The sequence below is a fragment of the Octodon degus genome, unplaced genomic scaffold, assembly GCF_000260255.1.
Source record: "Octodon degus isolate 3935 unplaced genomic scaffold, OctDeg1.0 scaffold00186, whole genome shotgun sequence".
NCBI lineage: Eukaryota > Metazoa > Chordata > Mammalia > Rodentia > Octodontidae > Octodon > Octodon degus.
The window spans coordinates 1874439-1888018 of record NW_004524762.1 but is presented as its reverse complement, the minus strand read 5'-3'; the positions used below and the strand labels follow the sequence as shown (position 1 = coordinate 1888018).

The following is a 13580-nucleotide window of genomic DNA, read 5'->3' as shown; positions in this document are numbered from 1 at the left end:
AAAATTAGAGATTATTCTCACATGCACTGTAAATGTGCCAAAACTAATACTGTATGCAGGAAATTATTCATGGCAATTAAACAGTTGGTTTTTTTCCTTCTACCAAAATTGTATCTGAAGAGTGTTCTGCTCTTACCTGAAATAAAACATTTCTTTTAATAAGCAGTGTAAGAACTGGTATATGCTAGTAAAGAGTTGCTCTGGGCCATTCATGATTCCAATCTCAATTCTCCCACTAGTAAGTTGGACATGAGCCTAGATAATTTCACATCCTCTTGAAGCACTGGTTTTTCTATGAAATAAGGTTGTTGGGTTTTTTTTAATGTGTCCCATGGGCCAGAGGAAAATAAGATGATGTAAGACAGTTAAAATAGGACCCGATACGTAAGAAGCGCACACACACCCAAAAAGAAGTTGAGGGAAGGTTTGCTTGCATGCGGTTATGGGTTGGCGAATGTCCTCTAAGGGTTCCTGTGTGCAGGCTTGGTCCCCAGGCCATCATGCTATGGGCAGGCGGCAAAACATTTAAGAGGGAGGGCCCAGAGGAGCTCTCTAATCTTTCCAGGTATGCTCCTACAAGGACAGTGGGATTCCAAGACACACACACCCCTCCTTCCCCTCCCTCCTGCCCACCCACCCTCTCATTTCTGGCTCTGCCCAGGCCCCTGCCATGATGTGCGTCCACAGGCCTGAAGCACCAGAGCCAACTAATCATGGACTAAACTCTCTTCAACTGTTAAGCCAAAAATAAATCTTTTCTGTTTGTAAGTTGATTTACCCCGAGTATTTCTTATAGTAACAGAAACCTGACAAACACACCCAAAAACAAACCAGAGGTCACTCCACTCTAACATTACTAACCATTCTAGTAACAGCGAAGTCTAAATGCCTGGACACACATTTTTATTTTCCCAATGTATTAATACAACTGACATGTTGCTAATAAACTCTACATTACTTTCCCATCATTAGGACAAAATCTTTGATCTGCTATCCACAACATAGAGGAGGAAAGGTTGACCACAGTTAACAGTTTACATGGGACCAACCCATGGCTGGCTCCAAGCCAAAAACAGCACAGTGGAGGGGCCTGGTAGAGAACAGCTGCTTCCACCCCGGTGAGTGGAAAGCAGAAAAAGAGAAAGGAAGCTCTCGCTGGGGACAAGAATACACCAGTGCAGACCCCAGCAGCACACTGCCAGCCAGGCCCCTCCTCGCAGCAGAACACAAAGCCACTAAGCCATCAGTGGATGAATCCACTGATGAACTGGTACTTGAGGAACAGGTTTCCTGCTCAGGGTAAAGACTGAAAAATCAAAGAATATTAAAGGCCTGTCAGGCCTTGGCTATGTCCTGTGAGTTAGTGTACTACAAAGGACATATTCGTGTGCCCACAGCAGCTGCAAGGAAGCGTGCAGCTACAATCAAGTCAATCATATTCCAAACATTTCTCCAGTGTTTTCAGCTGCTTGTCTTAATAGCACAAACTGACTATTAAGTACCCATTAACCTACCCATATATATTTAAATGACTGACCTAGTTTCATGTTATTTTTGCATTGTCAGCAAGCCACCCATTTTACAGATGAGGAAAACTGATACTCATCAAGTGTAAGTGAATTGGCCAAGTACCCTAAAAGAAATATACTAAGTTGATTTCAAAGTAAAAGCCCTCCCCTGTCAGCCACACCACTAACCAACACATCTGATGTTATATATCCAAAAGTTGATTTACAAGTAGTTCCACTGAGACACTGATACAAAAGGCAATGCTATATTCATTCATATCCTTCCAAGCCAAATCTTAAAGAAATATTTACCCTTCTCTCTGTTGCCCCAGTTGCTTTTTTTTGACAGGGTCTTGCTACATAGTTCGGGCTGTCCTTGAACTCACTACAGAGCCCAGGCTTGCCTCGAAGTCATAATTCTCCTGCCTCAGTCCCCTGAGTGCTAGGATCACAAGCATCACCACTAGGGCAGGGTCTCACTATGCAGTTCGGGCTTATCTGGCACTTGCTAGGTAGCCCAGGATGGCAATCCTCCTGCCCCAGCCTCCCACATGCTGACATTGCAGGTGTGTGCCCCCATGTCCAGTCAGTCTGCAATAAGCAGGAAAAACCCTGGACAACTTCTGAGCCCCACGCATGGTGTAGGTGCTGGTGACATGGCTGTGCAGGGTCAGCAGACCGACTTCCACGAAGCTGAGACTGTAAGTAAATAGGTGCGCAGCAGCACAGGCATCATGGAAACAAAGCCCTTCTCGGGCAGACGACGGTGAACAGCAGGTCCTAAACCACAGTGAGACAGACCCCAGCCGGCCGAAGGCGGTGGCCGGAGAGCAAAGCACATTCTCTAGACTTAAGAACCCTGCTAGCCAAAGAGGCCGGATGAACACATACAAAGCAAACAGGCACCCAGACGTGCGCGTCTCCAAGCTCTGTCTGGCGAAGGCACTGAGGCATTAAAGAGGAAACGCAGACGCGCTCCTCGTCAGAGCCTCCGTCGGCTCAGCTGGGCTGGCCTGCTCACTGCTCACGGAAAAGCAGTGAGAGAAGTGAAAGCCAGCTCTTCCTGCCACCTCTGGACCTCCTCTCTGCCCACGTCCCCACAGGACCCCAGGACACATCTGCCTCTGCTTTCCAGCACCTCACAACCAGGGCGAGCAGCCAGGAGGAAGGAAGTGGTCAGGGAGCTCTGCAAGGCTGTGGCCTCCCGCCCTGCTACTCACAGGTGCAGGAACGGGGCCCAGGTCACTGCCCTGGAATCAGAAGGTCCCCAGCCCCGCGACAACTGACTACCTCATAGGGGAGGTGGCCCCGCTCTCTTCATCTCCCTCACCTAAAGAAGCAGCTCTGAAGTATGACGCAAGCACATAAGCAGTAAGCACCACACGGAGTGTGCACTGGCAGCTGAGAAGGTGCAGGCATCTGCACCCCCAGGCAGGGACTCGCCGCTCAGCCAGCGCAGTGCTGAGGTCCTGGGTAAGTTCACATCCCCATCTTGATGCCCAGCTTTTGTCAAATGGCTGGAGGCACAGACCACTCGGAGCACACAGCTGGCAGTGTGGTCTGAGAGGTGCTGGCCCCTCACACAGGGCACACCCGTTTCCCAGCGTCCCAACCCACTACCCTGCACTCGGGACTTGGCAGCCCACCACCGGCTTATTTGGTCTGCCTGGCCACTGCGGGACATGAACATCTGAGCCCTGACCTAAATGTAGCAATTTCTATATTTCACACTACACTCAGTTGAAAATCAAGAAGCATAGAACTAAAACAAGTACACACACAGAAAGGTTTCTGATTTTTTTTTTTACCCCCTTCTCACTATAGCACATAAGCCATGACCTACAAGAGCTGAAACAGGATATGAGGCTAACAAAGAAAAGGGTACAGGAAGAACGCACTCTGTGTGGAGTTGAGTGCCGGCAGCCACAGGCACAGGCCAGGCCCTCTGCAGAGCACAGCAGCCCCAGGCCAGGCGCAGGCAGGGGCAGGCTCTCAGGGCCTTCACTCCTTGTACTAGTTCCCAATGGGCTTTCAGCAAATACAGGAAGCAACTGCACACACAGCTCCAAACCTCAGACCTCTTGGCTTCTCCCATCTCAGAAGACAGTCTTCCTGTTCTCTAAGGAAATAGAGAGGACCCAATTTTTATTATCAGTTCCCCAAAAGAAGGAAATCAAGTAGGGTGAATGAAGTTTCCCAAATAGATGTGAGGAACAGGCTATACAACCTGAGGCCTTACCATACCTACATACTACGTCTCGTAAAAGCAAACCTCAGCTGGGCATGGTGGCACATGCGTGTAATCCCAGCACTTGGAGGCAGAGGCAAGGGGATCACTGGAACTTGGAGACCAGCCTGGGCTACAAAGGCCAACTGCACTGCATAGTGAGACCTTGTCTCAAACAGAAAGAAGGAAAAGAAAGAAAGAAAGAAAAGTAAACCTTAAACCCACTGCAATAGAGGCTGGTCGGGGGCCTGCCCCTTAGCTCAGTTGGTTAAGGGGCTGTTTCAACAAAGTAGTCAGGCTCAGGTTGCTGTGATTCGATCCCCACAACTCCAGCCAGCCAAATCTGCCCTGAAGGCATTCAGAGCCAGCCTAAAAAAATAAAAGTAATAACCACTAAGTACCCTATGCTCGTTCAACAATATGCAGCCTCCCGTCTTCTATAATCTACTCAAGGTCACACAGCTGCTGAGAACCACATGAATTCCAGAAATACAGAAAGGGACTTAGTCGTCAAAAAATAGAAAACCCCTGGGAGAAAGTAAAGAAATAAAATTTGGTTGTTTATTAGAATATTTTGCTGAGTTAACACACCTATAATATTCAAATAACAGAACTTATCAAAAAAAAAGGGGGGGGTACAGATGAATGTCCATTTTGTATCTGTGTATTCAAAATGGTTAGGATAGATATACAGTTACATTCTCTTAATGAATAGAGGGATTTGTTCTAATGGTGTTTGTAAATAGGATATCATGTCCGCATCTTGTACAGCAATTAACCACTAGGAAGAATGTATGCAATGTGTTAATTATTGAGACTGTCCTACCAATTTGGTTTGAAACTGTCTCATTGCTATTTGTCTCTCAATAAAATTATGGAAAAAAACTTGGTTGTTTACATGCATATGTACACATACACCTTCACACACACTAAGCCAAAAATCATATTTGAAAAATTATTTCATTTTAAATATTATAAAATGATCTATTTAAACATTCTTTCTGGCAGGTTAAAATCAGATGATCAGTCTGAGTTAAAGGCTGAAATTTTTTTTACCTTACTCATAAAACAGCAAATTCACCACACAAACACTTCTCTTCACATCGGCTCTCCAGAGCTGAGTCAAAGCCCTGACATAAATACTGCTAACTGGGAACGTGGCGCCCTCTCGTGGCACGAGCCTCCTCTACCGGACAGAGTCGGCTCTCACAGAAGCTCAGATCAGAACCAATCTCAGCTCAGAGACACTTGTAAGGGGAAAACTCTACTTCTACACCCTTACTTATAAATTCTATAGCAGTGTTACCATAGCAACTATTTGTCATAAATCCTAAACAGAAGAAGCATGTACACATGTGCTCTCAGCAGGTCTTCCAATTTTCCTCACCCCTCAATGACTCCTCTCAAAAACCCCCTGTAGTGAGCATCAGCAAGAACCCTGCCAATACCACGATTTTACTCGAAACATCACAATATAATTTCAACCCTTTATAAGACATTGCCATTGTCATCGTCCCTGAAGAGTAGTTCTGGGTAATTAAGAGTTTCTGCAGGCAAACGAGGCAGTAAATGAGAAGCTGGCCAGTTCTCTCCCTGGAAGGATACAGACATAAGACCGAGGTGCATCTGATGACCCTAGCAAAACCCTCGCCAGGAAACCTTGTGGCTGCTAGCCAACAGGCAGCACGGGGCACGCACACCTCCTAGGACACCTTGGTGTCTGGGGCGCCCTGCCTTCTTTCCAGACAGTGCACATTTATGCACAAAATCTCAGCAGCCTTTAAGCCTAAGCAGGTCTTTATTACAAAGAGACACCCTTTAAAATTTCTACCCCTACAGGGACCAATCTGGACTGTATATTAGGCTTACATAAAGACAGCAAAGGCTTGGGGCTGTCTTTGCCATATCTTCTTGTCTTTCCACATATACATCCCAACAAACTAGCCTAAGAAAATCAAGATACTTATAGTCAATTAACGAGGGTATTCTTTAAAGGCATTCTAAGGGTTACTCAGCATTCCTGGTATCTACCACCAACTGCATATATCATAGGCATCTCTGATTGTGAAAAGAAATAGGAGTCATTTTTTCCCCAAGAAAGGCTGGGGATAAAAAGAAAGAAAGAAACCCTGAAAATGCTACATTGATCAACCAGCTCACCCATGAAACAATTTACTGCTAGGAAAACATAAAAACTGATAAAATTGTGATAATATGCAAAATTTCCCAGGTATGATAGCCAGTTCTTTGCTTAAACATTAGCCCAGATGTCACCACAAAGGTATTTTGTGTATTTTTCTAGATGCAATTCACATGTAAACCAGTAAACTTTCAGCAAAGCAGTGGATGGGTCTCATTGGGATGAGAGGAAAAAAGGAGAAAGAAATACAGATGTCTATACACAGGATTGCGTGGAGAATTAATTGTACTGCTGATTTCCACTGCTCTCCTGAAAAGGAAAGCTAATGTTTTCATTTTTTCCCTCTCCTTTTTAACTTTTTTGAACAATTTTGCATGCTTATATCTGGTAATCCAAGCAACTCATTTGAAGACAACAATATGCGAATTATAACAACCACTGGTGAATTCTCATTACTTTGTTTAGTGAAATTCAGTATCATTTCTATGCTTTTTTTTCCTATTTTTTAAATTCTCTTTATAAAAATAAAAAATAAAAAATAAAGACTGGAGTCCCCAGAAGAGGAAGAACAGGACTGCCAGACTCGACTGCCCATCAGCCCAGCCCAGCCTGCCCTGCACACGTCACGCTTATCATCTGCGACAGTCATGATGGCGGACTTCTAAAAAGAAAAAAACAGCACTCACTTATTTCTCTAGGTCAATATAAATATAAAAATATACATAGGTACATAGCTTTTTTTTTTGGCAGAACCGGGGATCGAACTCAGGCCCTTGTGCTTGCCAGGGAAGCACTTATTCTACTGAGCCATCTCCCCAGCCCCATAGCTTTTTTTTCTATTGGTTCTGTTTCTCTGGAAAACCTTGACTAACATACTAAGGTTTTTCAAATATTCACACACTGCCCTCTGCTGTGCTGTATACTGAAATATATTCCCTAAATTTGAACTAAAATATTGTACAAAGTTCAACCATTAAATGAAGGACATTTTGCTGAAACTAAAATAGAGGATATGGAAACAACCAAGAAAAATCTAATCAATCTATAAGGCAGACTAATCCAATGGGCAATGCTTTTAACCATTTACCAGTCCAATTATTTAAATACAGGATGACTAAAAATTACATACTTCGTAAATTTTTGTAAGATAACATAACAAATAGAAAACTGAATCGGCTGCTTGAAATAACACCTGCCTGAGCTGTGCACAGGACAGTCAGTGTGTTTACTTACAAGTGACTCTAGGGGTAAACTCTAAGTGGTTAACAGTGCATCATTTTAGTCCAACAACAGAAAGATTTCAAAGTGTATAAGGCTTCGTAAGATATTAGACTTCATAGAAAAGGCCTTGTCAGAGTTTACTGAATGAGGAAGAAGAAAATATGTTCAAAAGCAAGAGGGAAAAAAAAAAGAAAAAATAGTAACTACCTCTTGGTTATCTTTGTTCTGATTTGCCCAGAATATTTTATGGTACAGGGTCTCCATTGAGTTGCTGGAATCAGTCCGGTCAAAACAGTGACGATCCAAGACTTCTAATGTGTGTAAAACACGACTAATAGTCACCCCTAGATACACAAATTAAGCAGACAGTTAGAGGTCAAATAGAGCCAGGACGGCATAACACAAAATTATCAATATGTGAGGGCAAGGCAATCTTCCACAAGGTACAGTTCTCAGGACACACAGTCACAGGATTATTGACAGAACCAGAGCTGATGCTATCTACAGACAATGATGCCAGGCTCTGAAAGACATAAGCAATGTCCTCAAAAGGCACGGAGGGCTCTGGAGAACAGCCTCCTTATTTATAGAGCGTTTTACAAGAATTATACAGGGCATAAGCACCCGTTCTCCTGCTGCATTCAGTACCTGCTGTCGACTCTTGGCACTTGTCAAAAGACCACCGAACTTCCACTGCACGACCTCTTTGTTTTATCTGCTGCTCTACCTCATAAATCCTTGCCCGGACCTGAAAGAGAATCATTTCTAATTAATTTGAGCTTGGAAAGCCACAGTTGCTGTCCAAATCACATCAAGTAGTGCATCCTATGGTAAACGACAATCTTGACTGCATTACAAAAACCATAGCTGATCCCTCACACTACATGCATGCAGTACAGGCCCTGTCCCTGGGCACGCTGAGCCAGCCACCAAGACCAGACATGGTGGCACCCGCCTATAATCCCAGTGCTGGGAAGTCTGAAAACAGGAGGATCACTATGAGTCAAGCTGTGTAGTGAGACCCTGTACCAAATACATTAAATAAATAAATAAATAAGGAAGTCTGAAAACAGGAGGATCACTATGAGTCAAGCTGTGTAGTGAGACCCTGTACCAAATACATTAAATAAATAAATAAATAAATAAATAAATAAATAAAAACATAGCTGGCTGACTGAGAAATACATTTTTAAAAATTTAAAAATCATGATTCAACGTTAGTATTCAATATTAAATACACAGAAAAATAAATCCTTGCAAAAACAACCTAACATGCAAATTTTCTTTAGGATACCATAAGGACAAGTGAAAATTCTAAAACATCCTCCATAAGCCATTCACCTATGTATGCAGGAAAACAACTACCAATGTTTTAGTAATTTTAAAAACTACTAAAATACAAGGATTATATTCCAAATGTCAATTATAATCCTAAGGCTCAAGTTGCAAAAATCCTTAAAATGAATGATATAGCAGGAACAAAAAAGTAAAACAACTCCTAAATTACTAATGTGGGAGTCACAGTCAAGTTGTTAGTATCAACCCGAAAATTATCATTTGGGTAGAGGACACTCAGCAAGAACTGCTTAGCAGGAGGGTGAACAAAAAGGGAAAGCCTTCATGGATGTCTGTGTGAGAAGAGGCAGGAGAAAGCCTCGGGTCACCCAGAGAGTGCAGGCAGAGGGGCCTGACATGCGGGCATCTCACGCTAGCACTCAGGCTCTACTGCACTGCCTGATACCCCTGGAGAATGCACACACCCTCACGGCACTGCTGGGAAGCCTACCTGCTGATTGAAAGCCGAGTTCCCGCCAGGCATGGGAAGGCTGGAAGGGGCCACCTGCAGCAGATCCAGCGGTGAGCCCGGGTTCACACTCTTATTTTCATTTGTGGAGTAATTCCACACCAAGGCACTTGGGCAACAGAGAGTGACAGTCTAGAAAGAGGGGAAAAACTCTGGACATTTAGAGGAAGAGGGCAAGTATAGTCATAACTTAATAGAAGAAATGAGTCCCTTTCACAGTTGCATCATAGTTTCCTCCACAAGAATTAAAATATAAATATATTTTCCACTCTCAACTTTAAGACAAAACTAAGAATCATTAATTTCAAAGGGAAAAAATACAGCCTTTTAAATTAAAGAATATTATCATTTATTAGCTAGTATTTCAACATACAAAGCTAAGCAATGAGGCAAGGTTTAAAATCAGAGCTACAGGGCTGGGGAGATGGCTCAGTGGAATAAGTGCTTCCCTGGCAAGCGAAAGGGCCTGAGTTCAATCCCCGGCTCGGGGGAAAAAAAAAAAAAAAATCAGAGCTACAAAGAGTCTGAAGCATGCGCTATCACGAACTGAGCAGCAAGCTATTTGAACTTAGTGCAATCTTTTCTCCAACATGCAAATGAAATATAAAAAATAAATTTTGAAGTCTAAGAGGCATCCCCATTGAGAACAGGTGGCAGACGAGAAGAACGGCAGCTCCCTGAACACCACCAACACATCTGTCTCCACCGGTCCACACCCTACCTCCGTCCTCCTGCCTGGCGGATGTGGGCTTCCTGGCTCCTGACCACAAGGGAGCCCTTCCCTGAATTCTGAAAGCCTCCCATATCCAGCACACGAACCCAGCAAACCCCTCCTCTCCCATTCTCAGGCTCTCTCTTTGTACCACTTTGCCCTTAGCTTAGAAATACACTCAAACCTACCCATCAGAAAATAAACAAAACGCTTCTGCAAACTTCACTCAGGGCTACAGATACAGCTCAGCAGGAGCCTAGGACACGAGAAGCCCCACATTTCATCTAGAGCACTGCAGTCCACCCATCCATCAATGTATTGCACACAGTCACAGCTTTTCCACCCACCAGCAGCCTTACTCCCCACTCCCCATCGTCTTCTCTGCCCTCACACATCTCGCAGTTAGTACCCTTCGTGCTCTTTCCCACCCTCCCACTGAAGTAGCTCTTAATAAGATGATCAGCATCCACCACATGAACAGCGGCAACTTCACCCACCCACTACTACTTTTTAAAACCTTCTGCGGCCTCCGGTTTCTTAGCACAGTAGCTGAGTGTAGCTTCTGGAATCAAGGTTTCCGGGTATTAATTTCCAGCTCTGCAACTCGCCCGTGACCTGGGCCACTGTTCCAGTAGCAGTGGTGTAGGAATCATTTCCTATGGGCCATAGGCAGCTTCTGCAAACTATGTTGCAACTTAGAACATAATAAAGGTTAATAAAATTTCACAGTAAAACTGCAACAATATTAACACTGCTCTCCTCATCTTTGTTTCTGCAACAGGACTCTCCCCGCTGCTTTTTCTAGTCCAGCCAGCCTTCCTGGCCTCCTATCTGGATTTGCCCTCAGCTCAGCTCTGTACCACTCATAACCTTGAGGTCCGTGGGTCCTGCCTCACCACAAACTCTTCAAGCAATCTCAACCCTTGGTTATGACCAGCCACGGGGCCTTCATGATTCACAACCACTCATGTGGCCAATCCTCTGCCCTCATCTTCAGGAGCAGACATAGAACCATCTCCTCAACATATCCACTTAAAGGGCCAGTGGAATGGATGGCCCGCCATCTATGAAAGAACAGTTCCAGCACCCCTCACAAATACTACCTCTGCACATGCTCAAGACCCCACATAAAATGATGCGGCCTTTGCATATAATCTGCAAGATCCTACATACTCTAATAACTCTAATAACCTTATATTATCTACTACAATATAAATGCCAGGTAAACAGTTATGTTCCACTATTTAGGGAATAGTGACAAGAAAAATGTCTTTACATGCTCAGACATGTTTTCTGAGTACTTTGGTTGAGGTTGGCTGAATCCAGAGACATGAACCCAGATGCAGAAGGCCCAATGTCATCCACTAGTCCAATACTGACCTCCTCACCTCAATGTTTCCACACTTAGCTCTCAGCCTGGTTCCTCCTTTCCGACCACCCAAACCCCATTAATCCTCCTCCTATGGCAAAAGCCATCTAATTGAAGTACAACTGATAGTGTCAGTGTCACTCCCCCTGTAAAACCCTCTGACTACACCCCAACAGAAGGCCCCACACATTTCTCACTCTAGCTCCATGAAGACCCACTTGCACACGCACTGGCTGATCAGTTCTCTGGGCCTTTTCCTGGGTTGTACTACTGCCAGGAACACCCTTACATATCTCTTCTTACTTTTCAATTTCCTCAGCTCATTAACACCTAAAACGCATTCCTCAGAAAGGCTCCTTAAATTTAGAATGGACCACAAGCTCCCTTTCAGCTGCCTCAGCCTCCCATGCATCTCTCCGTCAGCCCTGCTCATGGTCCACAGGAACTGCACGTTTATGACACAGTCCTCCCAACAGGACAGAAAACTCCAACTGGGGGGAAGCCATGTCTTCAGACACCCTAGTTTCAAAGAAACTAAGTAAAGAGCGAGAAACACTAAAAACTCAAGAAACGTGAACAGTCAAGGGTGAATTTCCTCTAGAGCAGAGCCGCGTCTCATTCCTGACAGGATAGACCCAGCACCCACATACTGCTGGGTACTCAAGAACTGCAAAAGCAACTGTGCCGATGACTATAGTCCGCTAAGTGACCCAGACTTTAAAGCTACACAGGGAGGCAACCAACCTAAGATGTGAACTGAGGAAATGGTGCCTGAAGACGCTATCTTTCCAGAAGAATAGTAATAAAGCTGACTTACTCTGTGGGCTCCCTGAGGGACTCTAACTCAAGCGCTTAATGATCTGAATAAAGGACAAGCATAGTACCTTTTGCCTAGATGGATGCAACAAATCTGTCAGCTTGATCCAATATACAATAATAAAAAACCCATAAAATTTCAATATAAGTTACTTGGTTAAGGAAAAAAAATAGGTTTGTGACACAAGAGGTAAAAACACCTAGGCTATTCCCAGCCCAGCTGTTTTCTACAACTGAATGTTAACAAAAAAATGACACAGGCCATGAACTTACCTGCAACATACAACTAAGTCCATAAACCAGAGGACCATGCTGTGCACAGGAAAGGAAATCTGAGAAGGCCAGCTGCACAGGGCTCATGCCAGGGCCTGGGGGGCCAGGGCTGGGGGCCCCGATGCTGGAGCTGTTCGGTCCTATCATCATGTGCGGTGAGTGGGCAGCGAGGAGGCTGGGGCTGTCGCTCAGCAGCAGGGAAAGACGCCGCGCACAAAAGTAGGCGAGACGACGAGACAGATAGGCTGACTGAACAAACTCATCGGAATACTGCGGAGAAGGAGGATAGCACTTCCGTTACATCTTGTACTTCTCAAGCAACTATTTTAAAATACATTTTTCTTCATTAGAAACAAACACAATCTACAACTGTACTATGTAGAACAATGTGTCCAGCAGAAATATATGATTTGAAATTTTTTTAGTAGCCACTAAAAAGTATTACAGACAAACTAATACAATGTGTCACATTTAGCCTACTACATCCAGAAGGTTACCAATGTGAAAAGCAGTAATAGTATATGCTTTTTCCATACTAAGTCTGAAACATGGTAAGCACATCTCCACTCATACTGTCATGCTTCAAATGCTCCACAGTCCATCTGGCTACTGGACCCAGCAGGGCAGGTACCGACCTTCCCATCCAGAACCTCTGGGGATGACATGCAGAGAGGGACAGCACAAGAGGGACTCAGCACCTGGGAAGGGCATCAGGATGAGAGACTGAACCACCTGCCACTGAAATGCTCTCATGCTGTTTGAATTACAAATTGCACATCAGCAAGGTGGGGGAGTGGTAAGTGGCAGAGGAAGAGCCTCTCTGAGAGTCACTGTCCAGACACTGGAATATAGCGCCACGAGGAAGACAAGGAGGAAAGTGCATCCTCTGGACTTACGAAGAATCTGAAGCATGAATTTAAGCCCACAGAGATTGATGGGAGAAACCTGAATGAAGAAGCAGGAGGTAACCAGTGGCACCTTTGCCCTGAGACAAGACTCACTACTTAAAAGGAATGATTCAAACCTACAGACACATGGTGGCTGCTGGCATTCCAGAGGCCTCCATGGAGAGACCCAGCGGGGAGGGGAGCAGAAGACATAAAGAACTGCACTAGCTGGTGATGAGTACGGAGGGCTCAAGCGTCCTGTGTGAGAGAGTAACTGGCCAGGAGTCATCTCAGAGAGGGGCCGGCTGACCTCAGAGCAGCCAGCCGCTCCAGCACGGCTCCCAGCTGGGCTCAGGCCAGGCGAAAAGTGAGCTGCCGGTTACAGGCTCAGTTAAGTCTGGTCTCGGCCAGAAGGTGCAGGCTTGCTGAGACTAGCCACTACACCACCAAATAGCCACTGCTGGCTCGCTGGGACAGATCAGCTTGCACTGGGATTCTGTCTCCACACACAGTCTACCAGTGACAGCAGAGAAAAACCTGGGAGTGGAACTTTTTCTTTTTTTCTCACTCTCTCATTTGTTTTTGTTGTGGTGTTTTTTTTTTTTTTTTTTTTTTTTTTTTGG

At 44.7% G+C, this 13580-nt stretch overlaps 1 protein-coding gene across 1 annotated transcript in view; it reads right to left on the bottom strand.

The window, feature by feature from the left end:
- Med12l (mediator complex subunit 12 like) overlaps positions 1–13580 on the bottom strand; it is a 327698-nt gene that overhangs the window by 236032 nt on the left and 78086 nt on the right. Inside the window, exons 8-11 of the mRNA XM_023704067.1 lie at positions 12071–12340; positions 8883–9032; positions 7745–7844; positions 7304–7440 (exon numbers count right to left, since the gene is read on the bottom strand). Coding sequence (XP_023559835.1) covers positions 7304–7440; positions 7745–7844; positions 8883–9032; positions 12071–12340 — 657 coding nt within the window. The remainder of the gene's footprint in view (positions 1–7303; positions 7441–7744; positions 7845–8882; positions 9033–12070; positions 12341–13580) is intronic.